The 25,074-nt window shown below is 41.6% G+C and overlaps 1 protein-coding gene across 1 annotated transcript in view; it reads right to left on the bottom strand.

Moving 5' to 3' along the window:
* IGDCC3 (immunoglobulin superfamily DCC subclass member 3) overlaps positions 1-25,074 on the bottom strand; it is a 292,665-nt gene that overhangs the window by 93,062 nt on the left and 174,529 nt on the right. The window contains exons 3-5 of the mRNA XM_089660195.1: positions 11,544-11,688; positions 5,537-5,667; positions 3,279-3,416 (exon numbers count right to left, since the gene is read on the bottom strand). Of these exons, the coding sequence (XP_089516321.1) occupies positions 3,279-3,416; positions 5,537-5,667; positions 11,544-11,688 (414 nt within the window). The remainder of the gene's footprint in view (positions 1-3,278; positions 3,417-5,536; positions 5,668-11,543; positions 11,689-25,074) is intronic.

The following is a 25,074-nucleotide window of genomic DNA, read 5'->3' as shown; positions in this document are numbered from 1 at the left end:
CAGTTGCAAGAAAAAGTATGTGAACCCCTTGGGATTACGTGGAGTTTTGCATGAATTGGGCATAAAATGTGCTCTGAACGTCATCTAAGTCACAACAATAGAAGAACACAGTCTGCTGAACATAATACTACACAAACATTAGATGTTGCCATGGTTTAACTGCACATAACATGTAAACATTCACAGTGCAGGGAGGAAAAAGTATGTGAACCTTTGGACTTAATAACTGGTTGACCCTCCTTTGGCAGCAATAACCTCAACCAAACGTTTCCTGTAGTTGCAGATCAGACCTGCACAACGATCTGGAGTAATTTTGGACCACTCTTCTTCACAAAACTGTTTCAGTGTAGCAATATTCTTGGGATGTCTGGTGTGAATCGCTCTCTTAAGCTCATGCCACAGCATTTCAATGGGGTTGAGGTCAGGACTCTGACTGGGCCACTCCAGAAGGCGTATTCTGTGCTGTTGCAGCCATTGTTTTGTTGAATTACTTGTATGCTTTGGGTCATTGTCCTGTTGCATCACCCATCCTCTGCGGAGCTTCAGTTGGCAGACAGATCGTACGTTTTCCTGCAAAATGTCTTGATAAACTCTGGAATTCATTTTTCCATCAATGACAACAATCCGTCCAGGCCCTGAGGCAGCAAAGCAGCCCCAAACCATGATGCTCCCTCCACCATGTTTCACAGTGGGGATGAGGTTTTGATGTTGGTGTGCTGTGCCTTTTGTTCTCCACACATAGTGTTGTGTGTTCTTCCCAAACAACTCAATCTTGGTTTCATCTGTCCACAGTATATTTTGCCAGTAGTGCTGTGGAACATCCAGGTGCTCTTTTGCAAACTTCAAATGTGCTGCAATCTTCTTTTTGGACAGCAATGGCTTCCTCCGTGGTGTCCTCCCATGTACTCCATTCTTGTTTAATGTTTTCCTTATTGTAGATGTGTCAACAAAAATGTTAGCATGTGCCAGAGATTTCTGTAGGTCTTTAGCTGACACTCTGGGATTCTTCTTTACCTCATGCAGCATTCTGCGCTGTGCTCTTGCAGTCATTTTTACAGGACGACCACGCCTAGGGAGAGTAGCAACAGTGCTAAACTTTCTCCATTTGTAGACCGTCTGTCTTACCGTGGACACATGAACATCAAGTCTTTTGGAGATACTTTTGTAACCCTTTTCAGCTTCATGCAAGTCAGCAATTCTTGATCGTAGGTCTTCTGAGAGCTCTTTTCTGCGAGGCATGGTTCACATCAGACAGTGCTTCTTGAAACCAGTAAACCCAAAACAGGTGTGTGTTTTTTAAGGGCAGGACAGCTGTCAGCAACGCATCCAATATCATCACACTGATTGGAGTCAAGGTTGGCTCACTCCTGGCTCCAATTAGCTCTGGGAGAAGTCATTAAGCTAGCCTGCCCTCATTCACAAAGCTCTGGGGAAAATTCCCTTGCAAAGTGCAACTTCTCTTGCAAAGTGAACTGCCTATATGCTTTTAGTAAAACAACACCAATATGTACAAAATGTCACCTTTATTTTGTTTGGTTGTAAACTCTTACATATACCCACTAAAGTGACTAGCCTCAGAGATTAAACAAATCCTCCTACATACCTGCATATGTTGTACCTGTTTATATACGGCCTCCTCTACAGTCTCCTAAAGCACACATTTTACACAGCATTCTTTAGCTCCAGAAGGCAGGAGGCACTCACTCACTGCATTACATTGTAACCTGAGACCTGAGTGGAGGGAATGGACACTCCCACCTTTACACAGTCTCATAGCGAAACATGCACAGATGAGGCTGTCAATCACCTGCTAAGTGCTGTACGGGGGGTAGGGCCATCTGGGTTTGGGGGGGCCATCTGGGATGGTTTGGTGTCAGAATAGACTGTCAGAAGTGACTCATGCAGATAGAAGAGGAATGAGAGAGCAGACAGAACTCGCACTAGGTGCTTTGGATTGAGGTAGGCACACACTATAGAGGGATATGCTTTGTTCATATTTCATTTCTGGAGGTTTAACCACTTCCTGTCCGGCCCATGTCTATAAGCGGCTGGACGGGAGCACTGCTGAAGCGGGTTGACATTTCAAAATGTCACCCGCATTCAGTGCCTGTGTGCGCTCCCTGGGAGAGCGCGGCACCGTGATCCGGTGCCTGCTGTGTCCTCCGATAGCTGTAAGGAACCTCTGTATGAGGTCCCGATTCATGTGATCCCTGATTGGCCAATCAGTGATCACATGAACAGTAGTAAGCAAGATGTCACTTCCTGACATCATTGCTTACTACTTGTGAAATCTGTGAATGATCACAGAGATCACATGGTACAGGGCTATTCACAACAGTCTTGTACCATGTGACAAGCTGTGACCAATCACAGCTCACACAGAATTTCTCAATGGCTGCAAGAATGCAGTCAGAGAGGAGGAGAAATTATTGCTTTTACAGCCTTTATGATTGCAAAAGCAATCAGTGTAAAAAAAGCAAAAAAAAATGTCATCACCCCCCACAAGTAGTACAGTGTCACCATGGTGACAATGTACTGCTAGGGTGACAGTATGTAAAAAAAAAAACATAAATAATATAAAAATTTAAAAAATAATTTTTGAAAAATTATAATTTTTAGTTATAAACTAATTTGGGTTATTTTTTTTTTTTTTTTTTTACTAAAAAGATAGCTGAATACATTTTGGCCAAGATTTTTGAAGAAAGATTATTTATTTGCAAAATTTTATAAGAAAAACACGTTTTTTTTCCAAATTTTTGGACTTCTTCATTTATATAGAAAAAAAAATAAAAATCCCAGTGGTGAATAAATACCACCAAAATAAAGTTTTATCTGTCTCAAAAAAATGCTAAATAATTCATATGGGTACAGTGTTGCATGACCGCGCAATTGTCATTCAAAGTGTAATAGCGCTGAAAGCTGAAAATTGGCCTGAACTGGAAGGGGGTGAAAGTGTCCAGACCAGAGGCGGACTGACCATTTGGAAACTTGGACACTGCCTGAGGGCCCGGGGTCAGTAGGGGGCCCCATAAGATGCCCCTGGTACCTTTTTCATAAGCTTTTTTGAGTTTGGGCAAGGACACAGCGGCCCCATGCTCCCCTATTGCCCGGGGGCCCCATGAGTTGTCAGTCCACCCCTGGTCTGGACATGCAGTGGTTAAACCACTTTAAGTGTACTGTCCCTTCAACAAACCCATCAGGTGGTGTCCATAGCACACTATAAAGATACCAGACATGACTATTTCACTGGAAGGTCCAACTACATTTCCATAACTTACCAAGACGGCTCCAGGAAACAATTGGCCGAGGGTTTCCAGTAGCCATACACTCAAGAATTGCTGTCTGATGAACAGTCTTAGTAAGGTTCTCAGGACCAGCTAGAATCATCGGATCCTTGTATCCAGTGTAATGAGGACCTGCAGAACATAATATCAATACCATTATGGTCCTATATTCATAGACAACACACAGCCTTCTACTTTGTTATAATAGATACAGTCATGGCCAAAAATCTTATCCCCCCCCCCCCCCTGTGCATTCCTGGCAGATAACGCACCACTTCGCCCAGAATGTTGTTGCACTTACAAATGTTTTGACATTCTCATGTTTATTTCTTTGGTTTGTATCGGTATGACACAAAAAACTGGAGAAACAAAAAGCCAAATCTGATACATGCAAAACCCCAAAAATGGACTGGAGAAAATTACTGGCACCCTCAATTTAATATTTGGTTGCACACCCCTTGGAAAAAATAGCTGAAATCAATTGCTTTTTGTCACCATCAGTGAGTTTCTTCCACCTCTCTACTGGAATTTTGGATCGCTCTTCTTTCACCAACTGCTCCAGGTCTCTCAGATTGGAAGGGTTCCTTTTCCCAGCTGCTGTTTTGAGATCTCTCCACAGGAGCTCTATGGGATTGAGATCTGGAACCAGTTCAGTGCTCTCCAGTGCTTTGTCTGAAACCATTTCTGGGGGCTCCGTGACGTGTGCTTTGGGTCATTGTCCTGCTGAAAGACTCATGACCTCTGACAGAGACAAAACTTTCTAGTACCGGGTCCTACATTGCACCCCAGAATTCTATGGTAGTCTTCAGATTTCATAATGCCATGCACATGACTGTATCTATTATAACCATTTCTGGGGGCTTTTTGACGTGTGCTTTGGGTCATTGTCCTACTGGAAGACCCATGACCTCTGACGGAGACCCAACTTTCTGGCACCTTGTCCAACATTGCACCCCAAAATTCTTTGGTAGTCTTCAGATTTCATAATGCCATGCACATGACTATTATAACCATTTCTGGGGGCTTTTTGACATGTGCTTTGGGTCATTGTCCTGCTGTAAGACTCTTGACTTCTGACGGAGACCCAACATATGGCACCAGGTCCTACATTGCACCCCAGAATTCTTTGGTAGTCTTCAGATTTCATAAAGCCATGCACATGACTATCTATTATAACAATTTCCGGGGGCTCTGTGACGTGTGCTTTGGGTAATTGTCCTGCTGTAAGACTCATGACCTCTGACAGAGACCCAACTTGTTGGCACCAGGTCCTACATTGCACCCCAGAATTCTATGGTAGTCTTCAGATTTCATAAAGCCATGCACATGACTATCTATTATAACAATTTCTGGGGGCTCTGTGACGTGTGCTTTGGGTCATTGTCCTGCTGAAAGACTCATGACCTCTGACAGAGACAAAACTTTCTAGCACCGGGTCCTACATTGCACCCCAGAATTGTTTGGTAGTCTTCAGATTTCATAAAGCCATGCACATGACTATCTATTATAACAATTTCTGGGGGCTCTGTGACGTGTGCTTTGGGTAATTGTCCTGCTGTAAGACTCTTGACCTCTGACGGAGACCCAACTTGTTGGCACCAGGTCCTACATTGCTCCCCAGAATTCTATGGTAGTCTTCAGATTTCATAATGCCATGCACATGACTATCTATTATAACCATTTCTGGGGGGCTTTTTAACGTGTGCTTTGGGTCATTGTCCTGCTGGAAGACTCATGACCTCTGATGGAGAACCAACTTTCTGGCACCTGGTCCTACATTGCACCCCAAAATTCTTTGGTAGTCTTCAGATTTCATAATGCCATGCACATGATTATCTATTATAACCATTTCTGGGGGCTCTGTGATGTGTGCTTTGGGTCATTGTCCTGCTGAAAGACTCATGACCTCTGACAGAGACAAAACTTTCTAGCACCGGGTCCTACATTGCACCCCAAAATTCTATGGTAGTCTTCAGATTTCATAATCCCATGCACATCACTATCTATTATAACAATTTCTGGGGGCTTTTTGACATGTGCTTTGGGTTATTGTCCTGCTGGAAGACCCATGACCTCTGATGGAGACCCAACTTTCTGGCACCAGGTCCTACATTGCACCCCAGAATTCTTTGGTAGTCTTCAGATTTCATAATGCCATGCACACAGTCAGGTGCACTATCTGACAGAAATGCAGGGGTGACAATATTTTTGGCCATGACTGTATACAATATAGTATGCTTAGGGTCTCAAACCTGTCACAGTCAGTGTGGCCTCGGGACTGTATTTAATACCGGCAGCATTTTTGGCCACACAGCGGAATGTGCCCCCATCTTCAGCTTGAAGGGCAGTTATCTGCAGCACACCAGTGGGCAACAAGGTGTATCTGTGTGTCATAAAAACAGAAGGTTAGAAGTTTTACATTTAATATCCAAAGGCAACCTGAATATACACAATAGTGACAAGGGGCGAAATTCTCAGAAAATGCACAGATACAGGAAGACAACCATATATGTGGCTGTTGGGGTGCCAAACCCCATGTGTCACATTATGTGCCATCTATGGAGATGGCCAAATCTGACCAATCTGGACATTCATATCTTATAAATAGTTACTCCTAGTAGCAGTCATACAGGGACCCCTTATGTATCAAAGCAGCCTTCAAAGAATCGTATCTTCCATCTCTTCTGATCCATATCTGAGCAGTTAACATTTTCTTAACATTTTCCACATGGAGGAACCCTTGCAATAACTTCCAAGTGTCAGGGGATCCCTGCCAGTAATTACTATATCCACAATTCCCGGTACATTATGCGTTTTTATTATAAAATATATGAAAAATATTTTTAAAAATACATTTTCAAATATACTGTATGTCTTTAAAAATACATTTATTCTACATTTTTGGAATGCATTTACGTAAAAATATATGTTAAAATTACTTTTTTATATGTTAAAAAAAATCTGAAAAATACATTTAAAAAATTTTTTTTAAATATTTTTCTTATATTTATATTTTTATTTTATTTTATATATATTTTATATTTATATATTTATATTTTAAATATTTTTCATATATTTATATAAAAAACGCATTTCAACATGCAGTATATATATAATCTCCTAGATTGTAAGCTCCCAGGATCAGGCCCTCCTATCCCTCTTGTATTGAACTGTATTGTTGCTGCATTGTCTCCTGTTATATTGTAAAGCGCTGAGCAAACTGTTGGCGCCATAAATACTGTATTATAATAATAATAATAATATATAAATCCTGTATAATAATAATAATTATATATATATATATATATTTTTATTTTTTTTTTTAATTTATTTGTTAATGTATTGAATACGACCAAAATTTTAGTATTTCAAATATATGTCAATATATTTGGGAAGAATATTTTTCAAATATATTTCAAATATATTTTTCTTCCATGTGGGTTCTACGCTCATTATTCTCAGTCAACTCTAAACTGATAGCCTGTGAAGGCTTTTAAAACGTCACCTATGGAGAATTTTTGGTAACATAGATTTTTGTGATTTCACTGGTGTGCCCAATTCTAAGGCTTGACATACTGGGTATCTATGCAACCCCATCTTTTATATTTTACCCAAAATTATTATGTTGTGTTTGCGAGCACCAAAATTCATTGATTTCTGAAAATATAAATTTGAGAAACACTTATTGACTAGATATAAAATTGTAACTGCTACCATTTTATTGGTATCTATTAACATGACGCAACCCAATCTTTTATATTTCGATTTTTTTTAAAAAAATATTTTTCATATATTTTGTAATATATTAAAAAATGCATTTCAACATGCAGTGTATAAATATATATATATATATATATATATATATATATATATATAATATTTTTTTTTTTAAATGTATTGAATACAACCAAAATTGTAGTATTTCAAATATGTGTCAATATATTTGGGAAGAATATTTTTAAAATAGATTTCAAATAGATTTTTCTTCCATGTGGGTTCTACGCTCATGATTCTCAGTCAACTCTAAACTGATAGCCTGTGAAGGCTTTTAAAACGTCACTTATGGAGAATTTTTGGTACCATAGATTTTTGTGATTTCACTGGTGTGCCCAATTCTAAGGCTTGACATATTGGGTATCTATGCAACCCCATCTTTTATATTTTACCCAAAATTATTATATTGTGTTTGCGAGCACCAAAATTCATTTATTTCTGAAAATATAAATTTGAGAAACACTTATTGTACTAGATATAAAATTGCAACTGCTACCATTTTATTGGTATCTATTAACATGACGCAACCCAATCTTTTATATTTCAAAATTTAAAAAAAAAACATTTTTCATATATTTTGTAATATATAAAAAAATGCATTTCAACATGCAGTGTGTATATATACAGTCATGGCCGAAATTGTTGGCACCCTTGATATTTCTCCAGGAAATCATGTATTTCTCACGAAACGTATTGCATTAACACATGTTTTGCTATACACATGTTTATTCCCTTTGTGTGTATTGGGACAAAACAAAAAAAGGGAGGAAAGAAAGCAAATTCGACATAATGTCACACAAACCTCCAAAAATGGGCTGGACAAAAGTATTGGCACCCTTTCACAACTGCGGATAAATAAGAATGTTACAAGCATGTGATGCTCCTGTAAACTCACCTGGGGCAAGTAACAGGTGTGGGCAATATAGAAATCACACCTGAAAGCAGATAAAAAGGAGAGACGTTCACTTAACCTTTGCATTGTGTGTCTGTCTGTGCCACACTAAGCATGGACAACAGAAAGAGGAGACGAGAACTGTCTGAGGACCTGAGAACCAAAATTGTTGCAAAATATCAACAATCTCAAGGTTACAAGTCCATCTCCAGAGAACTAGATTTGCCTTTGTCCACAGTGCGCAACATTATCAAGAAGTTTGCAACCCATGGCACTGTAGCTAATCTCCCTGGTCGTGGACGGATGAGGAAAATTGATGAAAGATTGCAACGCAGAATAGTCCGGATGGTGGATAAGCAGCCCCAAACATGTTCCAAAGACATTCAAGCTGTCCTGCAGGCTCAGGGAGCATCAGTGTCAGCGCGAACTATCCGTCGACATTTAAATGAAATGAAACGCTATGGCAGGAGACCCAGGAGGACCCCACTGCTGACACAGAGACATAAAAAAGCAAGACTACAGTTTGCCAAAATGTACTTGAGTAAGCCAAAAGCCTTCTGGGAAAACGTCTTGTGGACAGATGAGACCAAGATAGAGCTTTTCGGTAAAGCACATCATTCTACTGTTTACCGAAAACGGAATGAGGCCTACAAAGAACAAAACACAGTACCTATGGTAAAATATGGTGGAGGTTCAATGATGTTTTGGGGTTGTTTTGCTGCCTCTGGCACTGGGTGCCTTGACTGTGTGCAAGGCATCATGAAATCTGAGGATTACCAAAGGATTTTGGGTCGCACTGTAGGGCCCAGTGTCAGAAAGCTGGGTTTGCGTCCAAGATCCTGGGTCTTCCAGCAGGACAATGACCCCAAACATACGTCAAAAAGCACTCAGAAATGGATGGCAAAGAAGCGCTGGAGAGTTCTGAAGTGGCCAGCAATGAGCCCAGATCTAAATCCCATTGAACACCTGTGGAGAGATCTTAAAATTGCTGTTGGGAAAAGGTGTCCTTCCAATAAGAGAGACCTGGAGCTGTTTGCAAAGGAAGAGTGGTCCAAAATTCCGGGTGAGAGGTGTCAGAAGCTTATTGATGGTTATAGGAAGCGACTGATTTCAGTTATGTTTTCCAAAGGGTGTGCAACCAAATATTAAGTTAAGGGTGCCAATACTTTTGTCCAGCCCATTTTTGGGGTTTTGTGTGACATTATGTCATATTTGCTTTTCTGCCTCTGTTTTATATTTGTTCCAATACATACAAAGGGAATAAACATGTGTATAGCAAAACATGTGTTAATGCAATACCTTTTTTGTGTGAAATACTTGATTTTCAGGAAAAATATCAAGGGTGCCAACAATTTCGGCCATGACTGTATATATATATATATATATATATAATTTTTTTTTTAAATGTATTGAATACGACCAAAATTGTAGTATTTCAAATATGTGTCAATATATTTGGGAAGAATATTTTTAAAATATATTTCAAATATATTTTTCTTCCATGTGGGTTCTACGCCCATGATTCTCAGTCAACTCTAAACTGATAGCCTGTGAAGGATTTTAAAACATCACCTATGGAGAATTTTTGGGCACCATAGTTTTTTGTGATTTCACTGGTGTGCCCAATTTTAAGGCTTGACATACTGGGTATCTATGCAACCCCATCTTTTATATCTTACCCAAAATTATTATATTGTGTTTTCGAGCACCAAAATTCATTTCTTACTGAAAATATACATTTGAGAAACACTTATTGTACTAGATATAAAATTGCAACTGCTACCATTTTATTGGTATCTATTAACATGACGCAACCCAAACTTTTATATTTTAAAATTTTTTTAAAAAATATTTTTCATATATTTTGTAATATATAAAAAATGCATTTCAACATGCAGTATATATATATATTTATTTATTTTTAAATATATTGAATACGAACAAAATTGTAGTATTTCAAATATATGTCAATATATTTGGGAAGAATATTTTTCATATATATTTCAAATATATTTTTCTTCCATGTGGGTTCTACGCCCATGATTCTCAGTCAACTCTAAACTGATAGCCTGTGAAAGCTTTTAAAACATCACCTATGGAGAATTTTTGGTACCATAGTTTTTTGTGATTTCACTGGTGTGCCCAATTTTAAGGCTTGACATACTGGGTATCTATGCAACCCCATTTTTTATATTTTACCCAAAATTATTATATTGTGTTTGCGAGCACAAAAATGTATTTATTTATGAAAATATAAATTTGAGAAACACTTATTGTACTAGATATAAAATTGCAACTGCTACCATTTTATTGGTATCTATTAACATGACGCAACCCAATCTTTTATATTTCAAAATTTAAAAAAAATATATTTTTCATATATTTTGTAATATATAAAAAACGCATTTCAACATGCAGTATATATATATATATATATATATATATATATAATTTTTTTTTTTAAATGTATTGAATACGACCAAAATTGTAGTATTTCAAATATGTGTCAATATATTTGGGAAGAATATTTTTAAAATATATTTCAAATATATTTTTCTTCCCTGAGGGTTCTACGCCCATGATTCTCAGTCAACTCTAAACTGATAGCCTGTGAGGGCTTTTAAAACATCACGTATGGAGAATTTTTGGGCACCATAGTTTTTTGTGATTTCACTGGTGTGCCCAAATTTAAGGCTTGACATATTGGGTATCTATGCGACCCCATCTTTTATATTTTACCCAAAATTATTATATTGTGTTTGCGAGCACCAAAATTCATTTCTTACTGAAAATATACATTTGAGAAACACTTATTGTACTAGATATAAAATTGCAACTGCTACCATTTTATTGGTAACTATTAACATGACGCAACCCAATCTTTTATATTTAAAAAAAAATAAAAATTGGTATAATATTGTGTGTGTTTATACTAAAATTAATTTTATTGTATTTTTCCTGAAAATAGGTGTTTGATAAATAACTGCACAAACTTATATAAAATAAATGAATTATGTCACATAATAAAAATAAAATAAATAAATGAACGAATCATAATCATAATAAAATAATAATTTTGCAGGGAAAAAAAGCATTTTGATGTTTTTCTTACTCAAAATATAGATTTGAGAAACACTTATTATACTAGATATAAAACTGCAACTGCTACCATTTTATTGGTAACTGTTAACATGACGCAACCCAATCTTTTATATTTAAAAAAAAAAAAATTGGTATAATATTGTGTGTGTTTATACTCAAATTAATTTTAATGTCTTTTTCCTGAAAATAGGTGTTTGATAAACAACTGCACAAACTTATATAAAATAAAAATTTGCAACTCCATATTTGCTTACAGATAATATATACTTTTGTGGGGTTTACAGTAATTTCTAGCAAAAACTGCATATTTTAAAGCATGAAAAAAAATTTAAAAATGTCCCAGTGTTTAAAAACTTAAGTTAGCCAATAAAGGTTTTCACTCGATCTCCAACCTTTCTGCATCAATCAATAGCTAACATGGTAGAACTATCTACCACTACTGTACTGATAGGTTCAAAAATAAATACTAGAGAGGACTTCATCCCATTTACCTTGGGTGCTTAGTGTCTATCAATTCCCCATTTCGTTGCCATATAATCTGTGGTTCCGGCACTCCACGGATCTGACACTGAAATCTAGCCACGCCACCTTCTTCTAGAGTCGTGTCTCGGGGGAAGATGTGAAAATCTAAAATGGCTGTTGAAGGAGAGAAGAGTTACATAAAGAAGAAGCAATTTTACAACTCGAAAAGTTTAACTAAATAAATGAATTGGGTGGAAAAATAAATGTCACATAATAAAAAATAAATACATAAATGAATCATAATAAAATAATAATTTAACAGAAAAAATAAATACATAATTTACCATAATAATAAATGCATAAATTATTAAATAATATCACATAATAAATAAAAAAATTAATTGAGTCATAATAAAAGAATAATATCACATAATAATAAAATAATAAGGAAATGAATCATAATAAACAAATGATGATTTCACAGAAAAAATAAATGAATCACCTACCATAATAATAAATATTTTCACATAATAATAAATGAATGAATAAAAAAATAATTGACTCATAATCATAATAAATGAACAAAATAAATAAATAAATCATGATCATATTAAATGAATAATATCACATAATAATAAATAAATGAATCATAATAAACAAATGATTTCACAGAAAAATAAATAAATCACTTACCATAATAATACATATTTTCACATAATAATAAATGAATGAATAAAAAAATAATTTAATCATAATCATAATAAATTAATAAAATAAATAAATAAATCATGATCATATTAAATTAATAATTTCACATAATAAATATCTAAATACATAAATAATTTATCAAAATAATAAATACATAATTTCACATAATAAATAAATAATTTAATAAATAAATTAATCATAATAAATACCTACATTTTTTTCATATCAAAGTTTTTAGGACTCATGCACACTGTAGCTCAAAAGCTGCTTCTATAGGTGAGCTTTTTTTTTTCTCCATCTCTAAGCACCCCTCTAAATTAGCCTATGAGGTTGATTTATTACAACTGGAAAGTGCAAAATCTGATGCAGCTCTGCATAGAAACCAGCTTTTTTATTTTATTAATTATTTTAAACAATTTTGGTATCTATCTATATATATTTATGGAAATAAATAATGTTTTGCAATGTACTGCAGTCATTTATGAGTCAAAAATGAGCTGAGGGGAGTGTTTGGAAATAAAAACTGCCTTTAAATGCTAACGTTGAAAAACATAAATGAGCAGTAAAACACACGTTTTTTGTTTTTCCTGCTAGGAGTTCTGGTGTTTTTAGGCTATCAAATGTGCATGAGGCCTTAAAGTCACAAAATGAAGAACTTCCAAAAGGTATCTCATCAGTGGTAAACTTTCACAGAATGATCAGAAACCTCCATTTATTAATCAACTTTTCATTTGTTATTGCAGGGAATAGTCAAACCCTCGTTAGTTTTTGTTTCTTTGACTGTCTGTGTCCAGGAAGAGATAGTAGTTTTGCCCAAAGTGAGGGGAAATTCCCTCGTAGACAGTTGTCAATGGAAAAGGTGTCTCCACTGGAAGATTTCCCATCACATTTTTCTGGTGAAATGTATTGGCTTACTGATGATTGCCCTCAAAAAAGGGCCAAATTGCAGCCTGTGAGTTCAGTCTGTATTTTTGTTTTAGTATGCCTATCATTAAATATTTGATTTACTAATGGAAGGACACTTGGTTGTCCTGTTCACTTAACAAGAAGTTTACAAATTGGTTTGATCAACAAGACTCTTTAACACAGCCCTAAACTAAGGGTCCAGAGCCTTCAAAACCAAGCATTGAAAATCCATCAAAGGTTCTAATAAGATTTATTCTGTCACACAACCCTAACCTAAGAGTCCAGAGCCTTCACATACGTTCTCCTAAGCAATAGACCAAGATGTCTTCTCTCACACTGCTCTGATCTAAGGTTCTACAGCTCTCACGTACTCTCATCTGAGCAACAAAACCCAACAAAGGTTCTAACAAGATGTCTTCTCTCACACTGCTCTGATCTAAGGTTCTACAGCCATCACATACTCTCATCTGAGCAACAAAACCCAACAAAGGTTCTAACAGGATTTCTTCTCTCACACTACCCTGATCATAGGATCCAGAGCCTTCATATATTCTCTCTTAGGCCCCTTTCACACTGGCGGTCGGGTCCGTCTGTCAGTTTTTCAGGTGGACCCGATTGGACCATTCATAGACCTCTTTGGACCGGTGGGTGTCAGTGGACAAGTGTCTGCTGACACCCACCAGCATCCGATTCGATCCTGTATGCCAAAGGTCCCTTTCAAACTGACGGTCCGATCGGGTCCTCCTGTCAGTTTTTCAGGCAGACCCGATTGGACCATCCACAGACCTCTATGGACTGGCGGGTGTCAGCGGACAGGTGTCTGCTGATACCCACCAGCATCCGATCCTGTATGCAAAAGGCCCCTTTCAAACTGACGGTCTGATCGGGTCCTCCTGTCAGCTTTTCAGGCGGACCTGATCAGACCATCCATAGACCTCTAAGGACTGGCGGGTGCCAGCGGACAAGTGTCCGCATCAAATCCAATCCTATACGCCAAAAACAGACGGATGGTGATCCGTTCCCTATACACCATAAACAGACGGATAGCGATTTGTTCTACATCCATCTGGTGGATCACATCGGATGGCAGTCGGATGGAAATGGACAGGCAGTCCGTTTCTATCCGACCGTCCCATAGAAGACAACGGGTAGTGTTTCTCCTAAGCCAGTGGTCGGCAAGCCGCGGCTCGCGAGCCACATGCGGCTCTTTACACACTCTAATGCGGCTCTTCTGTATGCCGGGCGCCCACTCACCTCCCTCCTCTCGGGCGGCTGCCCCAAAAGTCAGGACTTTTAATCCGGCCCGCGGAGCGTGGCAAACATTGGCTGTCAGGATGTAGGCGGGGCAGCGTGACGAACTCCTCTCCTCTCACAGTCCGCCCTGAAGACCGGAACGGCGCGGGAACACGGCGAGAGGAACGCGCGAAGCAAAGGAAAGTGAATTGACACTATAGGGGGGATGAATTACTATATGGGGGATGAATTACTATATGGGGGATGAATTAGTATGGGGGATGAATTACTATGGGAGATGAATTACTATATGGGGGATGCATTACTATGGGGGATGAATTACTATGGGGGATGAATTACTATATGGGGGATGAATTACTATGGGGGATGAATTACTATGGGGGATGAATTACTATATGGGGGATGAATTACTATGGGGGATGAATTACTATATGGGGGATGAATTACTATATGGGGGATGAATTACTATATGGGGGGATGAATTACTATATGGGGGATGAATTACTATGGGGGATGAATTACTATATGGGGGATTAATTACTATGGGGGATGAATTACTATATGGGGGATGAATTACTATATGGGGGATGAATTACTATATGGGGGATGAATTACTATGGGGGATGAATTACTATAGGGGGGATGAATTACTATATGGGGGGATGAATTACTATGGGGGATGAATTACTATATGGGGGATGAATTACTATATGGGGGATGAATTACTATGGGGGATGAATTACTATGGGGGATGAATTACTATATGGGGGATGAATTACTATGGGGGATGAATTACTATGGGGGATGAATTACTATGGGGGATACTATGGGGGATGAATTACTATGGGGGATGAATTACTATGGGGGATGAATTACTATATTGGGGATGAATTACTATATGGGGGGATGAATTATATGGGGGATGAATTACTATGGGGGATGAATTACTATATGGGGGATGAATTACTATGGGGGATGAATTACTATATGGGGGATGAATTACTATGGGGGATGAATTACTATATGGGGGATGAATTACTAGGGGGGATGAATTACTATATGGGGGATGAATTACTATATGGGGGATGTATTTTCAGTTTTAAAAATGTGGCTCTCAAAATAAATTTCAATCGTGGTTTTGGCGAGATTTGGCTCAGCTGAAAAAAAAGGTTGCCCACCACTGGCCTAAGCAAAACAACTAAGACTTCATCCCTCCCACAACTCTTAATCTAAGGGTCTTGTGCCTTCATATACTATCTCCTAAGCAATAAAATCAAAACTTCTTCCCTCATATAACCCCTAATATAGTGGCCCAGAGCCTTCCTACAGTCTCTTCTAAGAAATAAATGTAAGACTTCTTCTCTCACACAGTCGTAATATAAGTTTTGTGAACCTTCACACACGCTCTCCTAAGAAATAAAAACCCAACAAAGATTCTAAGCAGATTTCTTCTCCCACATAACCATAATCTAAGGGTTCAGAGCCTTCATACACTCACTCCTAAGAAATAAAAACCCAACAAAGGTTCTAAGAAGAAATCTTCTCTCACACAGACCTAGCCTTAGGATCCAGGGCCTACATACTTTATCCTAATAAAAAAAACAAGACTTCTTTTTTCACACACTTCTAGTCTACGTTTCCTGAGCCTTCACACACTCTAGCCCAGTGGTCGGCAAGCTGCAGCTCGCGAGCCACATGCGGCTCTTTACACACTTTAATGCGGCTCTTCTGTGTGCCGGGCGCCCGCTCCCCTCCCTCCTCTCGGGCGGCCGCCCCAAAAGTCAGGACTCTGCAGCTAGCCCAGCAATGGGCAAACTACGGCCCGGCGGACCTTTTAATCCGGCCCGCGGAGCGTGGCAAACATTGGCTGTCAGGATGTAGGCGAGGCAGCGTGACGAACTCCTCTCCTCTCACAGTCCGCCCTGAAGACCGGAACGGCGCGGGAACACGGCGAGAGGAACGCGCGGAGCAAAGGTAAGTGAATTGACACAATATGGGGAATGAATTACTATAGGGGGGATGAATTACTATGGGGGATGAATTACTATATGGGGGATGAATTACTATGGGGGATGAATTACTATATGGGGGATTAAATTACTATATGGGGGATGAATTACTATATGGGGGATGAATTACTATGGGGGATGAATTACTATATGGGGGATAAATTACTATGGGGGATGAATTACTATATGGGGGATGAATTACTATGGGGGATGAATTACTATATGGGGGATGAATTACTATATGGGGGATGAATTACTATGGGGGATGAATTACTATGGGGGATGAATTACTATATGGGGGATGTATTTTCAGTTTTAAAAATGTGGCTCTCAAAATAAATTTCAATCGTGGTTTTGGCGAGATTTGGCTCAGTTGAAAAAAAAGGTTGCCCACCACTGCTCTAGCCTAAGCAATAAAAACACAACACATGTTCTAACAAGACTTCTTCTCACACACAACTCTAAGGGTCCAGAGCCTACACAGAGTTCTTCTCTCACACAGTCCTCATCTAAGGGGTTTAGGGCCTTCACATACTCTCTCTTAAGAAATAAAACCAATACGTCTTCTCTCACACAGCACAATCTTATTGGTCCAGAGCCTTCAAACACTCTCTTGAGCACTAAAACCAAGAATTCTTCTCTCACACAACCCTAATCTTATTGTCCAGAGCCTTCAAACACTCCCTCCTTAGCAATAAATCCAAGACTTTTTCTATCACATAGCCCTAAGCTATGGGTCCAGCACCATCACATATTCTTTCCTATGCAATAAAATCAAGACTTGTTCTTTCAGAGAGCCATAATTTAAGGGTTCAGAGCCTTCTCACACTCTCCTAAGCAATAAAACCAAGACTTCACTCACAGAGCTCTAATCTAAAAGGTCCGGATCCATCACATACTCTTTCTTAAGCAATAAAAACCCAACACAGGTTCTAACAAGACTTATTATTCACATTCTTTTCTAAGCAATAAAACCAAAACTTCTTCCCCCACACAGGGCTAGCCCAAGGGTTTAGGCCTCTAAAATACTCTCTCCTAAGCAATATAACCAATACGTTTTCCCTCACACAGCCCTAATCAAAGGGTCTAGTGCCTTCATATACTATCTCCTAAGCAAGAAAACCAAAACGTCTTCCCCCACACAGGCCACACAGGCCAGGGTTTAGGCCCCTCAAATACTCTCTCTTAAGCAATATAACCAATACTTTTTCCCTCACACAGCCCTAATCTAAGGGTCTAGTGCCTTCATATACTATCTCCAAAGCAATAAAACCAAAACTTCTTCCCTCACACAGGCCAGGGTTCAGGCCTCTCAAATACTCTCTTCTAAGCAATAAAACCAAAACTTTTTCCCTCAAACAACTCTAATCTAAGGGTCTTGTGCCTTCATATACTATCTCCTAAGCAATAAAACCAAAACTTCTTCCCTCACACAGGCCTTCTTCTCCCACAAAGGCCACACAGGCCAGGGTTTAGGCTCCTCAAAAACGCTCTCCTAAGCAATAAAACCAAAACATTTTCCCTCACACAACCCTAATTATTATTATTATTATTATACAGTATTTATAAAGCGCCAATAGTTCACTCAGCGCTGTACATTACAAAGGGGGACAGAACAGGTGACAGAACAATATCAATACAATGCAAAACATGAGGGGATCGAGGGCCCTGCTCTTTCGAGCTTACAATCTAGGAGGGAGGGGATGGTGGTACAGGAGGAGATAGCTGTGGGGGATGGAGTGGTAGGAAGAGTGGAGGAGGTCAGCAAGTTAGCAGGGGGTGAGGTAGGCTTCCCTGAAGAGATGGGTTTTCAGGGTGCGCCTAAAGGAGAGGAGAGTAGGTGATAATCTGATGGGTTGGGGAAGGGAGTTCCAGAGGATGGGTGACACCCTGGAGAAGTCCTGGAGGCGGGCATGGGAGGAGGAGACCAGGGAACTAGAGAGAAGGAGGTCTTGTGAGGAGCGGAGTGTGCGTGCTGGGCGGTACTTGGATATTAGGTCAGTGATGTAGTTCGGGGCAGTATGGTGGACGGCTTTGTATGTCAGTGTTAGGATTTTAAATTTGATCCGTTGCGCAATCGGAAGCCAGTGGAGGGATTGGCAGAGGGGGGTGGCGGAAATGGAGCGGTTGGAAAGGTGAATGAGTCTGGCAGCCGTATTCAGGATGGACTGAAGCGGGGATAGCCAGCGGCGAGGCAGGCCAGTGAGGAGGGAGTTGCAGTAGTCGAGTGGTAGATATGATGAGGGAGTGGATGAGCTGTTTAGTGGTTTCTGGGGTTAGGAACGTGCGGATTTTGGCGATGTTGCGGAGGTGGAGTCTGCACGAGTTTGTTAAAGATTGGACTTGGGGCTGGAAGGATAGGTTGGAGTCCAGAATGACACCAAGTACTCTGGCCTGCAGAGCGGGTTTGATATTGGCGTTGTTGGATGTGATGTAGAAGTCAATGGGGGGTGGGGTTCGGGCTGGGGGGAAGACAAGGAGCTCGTTTTTGGAGAGATTCAGTTTAAGGAAGTGGAGCGACATCCAATCTGATATGTCGCTCAGTAGGTGTGTGATTTGGGCAGAGACCGAGGGGGTGAGGTGGGGGGTTGAGAGATAGATTTGTGTGTCGTCGGCATAGAGGTGGTAGTTGAAGCCGTGAGAGTGTATGAGTTGGCCAAGGGAGGAGGTGTAGATGGAGAAGAGAAGGGGCCCAAGGACAGAGCCTTGAGGGACCCCAACAGAGAGGGGGAGTGAGGGGGAGGTGGTAGCATTATAGGTAACGCTGAAAGAGCGTTGTGACAGGTAGGATGAGAGCCAGGAGAGAGCAGAATCTCTGAGGCCGAGGGAGTGTAGTATTTTGAGGAGGAGGGGGTGGTCAACTGTGTCGAAGGCCGCAGAGAGGTCAAGGAGTAGGACCACTGAATAGTGGCCATTAGCTTTGGCGGTTAGAAGGTCGTTGGAGAGTTTGAGTAAGGCGGTTTCGGTGGAGTGTAGGGGGCGGAAGCCAGACTGTAGGGGATCGAGGAGGTTGTTGTTGTTGAGGTGAGAGCATAGGCGGGTGTAGACGAGGCGCTCGAGGAGTTTAGATGTAAGTGGGAGCAGGGAGATGGGTCTGAGGTTGTTCGGGTCATTGGGGTCCAGGGAGGGCTTTTTAAGTATGGGGGTGATGTGTGCATGCTTCAGTGGGGAGGGGAAAGTGCCGGAGGAGAGGGAGAAATTAAAGATGTGGGTGAGGGAGCGTAGGATGGAGGGGGAGGGAGGTCGTAGGAATTGTGAGGGGATAGGGTCGAGGGGGCAGGTGGTGAGGCGGGCATCACAGAGGATCTTGGAGACTTCCTCGATGGTAGTAAGGTCAAAGGTGTGGAGTGTTGGGGGAGCTTCAGTATGAGGAATGTAGGGTGGGGTGGGAGTGGAGGTCAGAGCAGTGGTGGGGCCGTGGGAGAGGGGTGATGAGGGGGTAGCTGAGTGAGGGGGAACGGGGTTGGAGGGAGTTTGAGCAGTGACGAAGTCACTAATGTCGAGGGGGAGGGGGGATGAGGGGGTAGCTGTGTGAGAGGGGACGGGTTGAGAGGGGGTGTGAGTTGCGGCAATGTCCTTGCGAATTGTGTCAATCTTGTTTTTGAAGTGATTGGCAATCTCAAGGGCGGTGAGTGAGGTGCTGGGTGGAGGTGGGGGTGGAGAGAGTAGAGAGTTGAAGGTGGAGAAGAGTCGGCGAGGATTGGAGGAGAGGGCCTTGATGAGGGTCAGGAAGTAGGCTTGTTTGGCTGCGTGGAGGGAGGAGGTGTAGGTGCGGAAGGCAGATTTGTAGCAGGTGAAAGCTTGTTGGGATTTTGTTTTGCGCCATAGTCGCTCCAGGGCACGACTGCGTAGTTTGAGGGTTTTGGTGTGATCAGTCTGCCAGGGCTGGAGCGGTCGGCGTCTGATGTTGCGTGTGGTTAAAAGCGCTAGTGAGTCAAGGGCTGCTGACAGCGCGTTGTTGTAGGCAGTCATAGCCAAGTCGGGGCAGGACAGGGGGAGGATGCGGTCGTGGAGTTGATCAGCTGCAGAGTGGAGGGGGGCAGGGTTAAGGTTGCGGAGGTTACGGCTGGTAGTAGTGTGATATTTGGAGGGGTAGGCGTTGGAGGACGAGGAGATAGAGAAGGTGATCAGGTTGTGGTCAGAGAGAGGGAAGGGGGTGTTAGTGAGGTTGTGGGGAGCGCAGCGGTTGGAGAAGACAAGATCAAGGATATTACCGTCGGAGTGGGTGGTGGATTGTATGCACTGTGCAAGTGCAAAGGAGGAGGTTAAGTGGAGGAGACGGGCTGTGTCTGGGTTGTCAAGGTTGACAGGGATGTTGAAATCCCCAAGAATGATGGTGGGTAGCTCAGAGGAGAGGAAGAAGGGTAGCCAGGAGGAAAAGTCATCCAGGAAGCGGGGTATGGATCCAGGAGGCCGGTATATCACAGCAATCTTCAGGGGGGTTGGGGAGAATAGTCGGACGCAGTGGGCCTCGAAGGAGGAGAAGGATAGGGAGGGGGGGTTTGGGAGGACTCGGAAGGTGCTCTGCGGTGACAGGAGCAGACCAACCCCACCACCTTTACGACCGTTAGGTCTGGGTGAGTGGGTCCAGGTGAGACCTCCATAGGAGAGTGCAGCAGGGGAGGTAGAGTCAGTGGGCTGGATCCAGGTTTCCGTGATCGCCAGGAGGTTGAGGGAGCGGGAAACAAAGAGGTCGTGGAAGGCAGTAAGCTAAAGGTGCAGAGCCTTCACACAATTTCTCATAAGCAATAAAGCCAAGACTTCCTGAAGATGAAGATCCAGCTCAAAGGTCGCTGTTTTGACAACACTGCAGAGATCCACCGATTTGCCCAGTTTCATGCGCAATTTTATGTTTGCTCTTTGTTCTCCAAAATTATGTTATTCAAATTTAAAAAAAAGCTTTGACTGGAAATCCACTTTAAACAAAGGATTTTGGCCACCATTACGAAGAGAGTTCCTGTTGTATAATACTTTCTACCCAAAGTACCATTTTTTTCTTATTAACCCCCCTGGCGGTATTCCCGAGTGTAGCTCGGGGTTAACTTTCAGCACCACAAGTGGTAACCCCGAGCTACACTCGGGAATACCCTGCAGCGTTGCTCTGGGATCTCTTCTTCACTTACCTTGTCCTGCGCTCCCGCAATATCCCCCCTGCAGTGTCCCCGGCCATCTCCTCCGGCCGATGCCGGCATCCGTCTTCCGGGTTCCGTTCCCTGTGACGTCGGGACGTACGGGGGCCGGAATCAGCGGGAAATTCAAAAATTTTAAAAGTGACATTCACTAAATACACTAAAATCACATAGTATAACATTCCTGTATCCAACCATTTCACATACATGTTGTCCCGAGTGCTTTGTCTGGGGCCCTGCCTGCATTTTTACTGTTCTTTCTGCCTGGAAACTGAGAAACGTCCATGGCGTCCAAAAAGCGTCCCTTTAGGTCAAAAGAGGTTTTAGACCGGCTAGAGAACAGCGATAGTAAATCAGAACCACTTGCAGAATTGAGTGATAATGATTCGTGGGGGAAATTCCTCATCAGACACTGAAAACGATTCTGCGACTTTGCTCAGCGATGTGCGAACTTGGCGCTATATTTCACATTTCAGTGTTTTTGGTTTGATTACATTATTGAATTAAATTTATTATTATAATATTATTTATTATATTATAATTTATGATTTCGTGTTTCAAGTTTTATTATCCCCGGGATGTTTACTAGACTCTTGTTCGGACAGATTTCAGTGAGTTATTCCTAAAAATTACAGGCCTACAATTAAAAAAATGACATATTTCCAAAAAATGTACCGCTTTGAGCACAGAAATACTGACATAATCAGACCGCTAGGGAGGCTACACAAAGGATTTTGACCACCATCACAAAGAGCGTTCCTATTGTATAATACTTTCTACCCAAAGTACCATCTGAAAAAGTCTACATAGGCAGCACAGTGGCTAAATGGTTAGCACTTCCGCCTGGCAGTACTAGGGTCATTGGTTTCAATCCCAACCACGGCATCACCTGCCTGGAGTTTGCATGTTCTCCCTGTACCTGCGTGGGTTTCCTCCGGGTACTCCGGTTTCCTCCTACACTACAAAGACATGTTAATTGGCTCCTGTCTGAAAATTGGCCCTAGTATGTGTATGTACGAATGGGAGTTAGGGACCTTAGATTGTACACCCCTTGAGGGTTAGGGACTGATGTGAATGTACAATATAAAGTGGGGATCGAAAGTTTGGGCACCCCAGCTAAAAATTTGTATTAATGTGCATAAAGAAGCCAAGGAAAGATGGAAAAATCTCCAAAAGGCATCAAATTACAGATTATACATTCTTATAATATGTCAACAAAAGTTAGATTTTATTTCCATCATTTACACTTTCAAAATAACAGAAAACAAAAAAATGGCGTCTGCAAAAGTTTGGGCACCCTGCAGAGTTAATATCTTGTACTGCCCCCTTTGGCAAGTATCACAGCTTGTGGAGGGATCGTGCAGTCAAACGTGGGTTTTGAATTGTTTTTCTCACAATCCTGCGAGCTGTTCTGTCTGATATTTTTCTTGGTCATCCAGATCTTGCTTTAACTTCCACTGTTCCTGATGACTGCCATTTCTTAATTACATTCCGAACAGAGGATATTGACATCTGAAAACGCTTTGCTATCTTCTTATAGTCTTCTCCAGCTTTGTCAGCGTCAACTATTTTCAGTTTCAGTTTTCTAGACAACTGCTTAGAAGAACCCATGGTGCTGATTGTTGGGGCAAGGTCAGATGAGTCTGGGCATTTAAAACCTTTGAGATTGACATCACCTGGTCTTTGCAAAGGGGGCAGTGCATGCTATAAATTCTGCAGGGTGCCCAAACCTTTGCAGACACCATTTTTTTGTTTTCTGTTATTTTGAAAGTGTAAATTATGGAAATAAAATCTAACTTTTGTTGACATATTATACGAATGTCTAATTTGTAATTTGATGCCTTTTGGAGATTTTTCATTCTTTCCTTGGCTTCTTTATGCACATTAACCTCCCTGGCGGTGTTCCTGAGTGTAGCTCGGGGTAAAATTTCTATACCAAAAGCGGTAACCCTGAGCTACACTCGGGCTTACCATGCGGCGTTCACTGGGGGTCCCTGCAGCACTTACCTTGTCCTTCGCTCCCACGATGGGTCCCCTCCAGCTTCCCCGGCCATCTCCTCCGGCCGATGCCGGCATCCGGCTCCTGTGTTCCGGTCCCTGTGACGTCGGGACGTACGGGCGCCGGAACCGGCGGGAAATTAGAATTTTTTAAAAAGTCATTTTTGCTGTCATTGCTATTTCAATGCATTTCACATACATTTTGTCCCTACTGCTTTGTCCTGCGCCCTGCCTGCATGTTGAATGTTCTTTCTGCCTGGAAACTTAGAAAAGTCCATGGCGTCCAAAAAGCATCCCTTTACGTCAAAAGCGGTTTTAGACCGGCTAGAGAACAGCGATAGTAAATCAGAACCACTTGCAGAACTGAGTGATAATGATTCGTGGGGGAAATTCCTCATCAGACACTGAAAACAATTTTGCGACTTTGCTCAGCGATGTGCGAATTTGCCTCTGTATTTCACATTTCAGTGTTTTTGGTTTGATTATATTTAGAGATGAGCGAAGAAATGAAAAATTCGATTCGACTGATTCGGCGAATTCGTGGACAATATTCGATTCGAGTCGAATAAATTCGCTGTGAATTTAACTTAAAAAAGGGTGTTTCTAGGCTTCAGAGAGACTTAATATTAGTGCAGAACACTGTACCTTTAATTTAAATGCCCTTGGAGTCTGCTGGGGAAGAGAAATAATACTGTCAGTCAGTATGACATGCAGATGAGTGCCGTCGATCTTAGAATCACCGCACACTTCACTCATTTGGGCAGTCACGGGGCCAAAACCAGAGTGTGGAGCCACAGTGTGGCGGTGGAGGCAGCAGCAATGGGAGGCCATACAGCACCCTATGACAAAAATGGAAACCACCAGCAGTGTGAGGAGACCTGAAAGTGGCACATGGCAGAGTGTGGCGATAGAGACAGCAGCAATGGGAGGCCGTACAGGGACCCATGACACACTCTGGACCTGGCAGCAGCATGAGGAGGCGGTACAGGGGCCCATGACAGATTACGGGCCTGGCAGCAGCATGAGGAGTCGGTACAGGGGCCCATGGCAGATTACGGGCCTGGCAGCAGCAATGGGAGGCCGTACAGGGACCCATGACACACTCTGGACCTGGCAGCAGCATGGGGAGGCGGTACAGGGGCCCATGACAGATTACGGGCCTGGCAGCAGCATGAGGAGTCGGTACGGGGGCCCATGACACACTCTGGACCTGGCAGCAGCATGAGGAGGCGGTACAGGGGCGCATGACAGATTACGAGCCTGGCAGCAGCAACTTGGACAGGAGGACGTTCAGCTTCTGCACCGTCGGGTGCGTGCTCGCAAACTGTTGTCTCTTGGAAACGGATTCCAAGAAAGACTGCTGACGGAATCCGTGAAGAGGAGTAGCAGGAGAAGGAGCATCTGAACGAGCGGAATATGCCAACAAGCGACAACAGTGGCCCATGACAGATTACGGGCCTGGCAGCAGCATGAGGAGTCGGTACGGGGGCCCATGGCAGATTACGGGCCTGGCAGCAGCTATGGGAGGCCCGTAATCTGCCAGCACCCTATGACAA

This window comes from Staurois parvus, unplaced genomic scaffold, assembly GCF_062004578.1.
Source record: "Staurois parvus isolate SC_StPar_1 unplaced genomic scaffold, SC_StPar_1.0 ptg001210l, whole genome shotgun sequence".
Classification (NCBI taxonomy): Eukaryota; Metazoa; Chordata; class Amphibia; order Anura; family Ranidae; genus Staurois; species Staurois parvus.
This window is presented reverse-complemented; position numbering and strand designations above follow the sequence as displayed.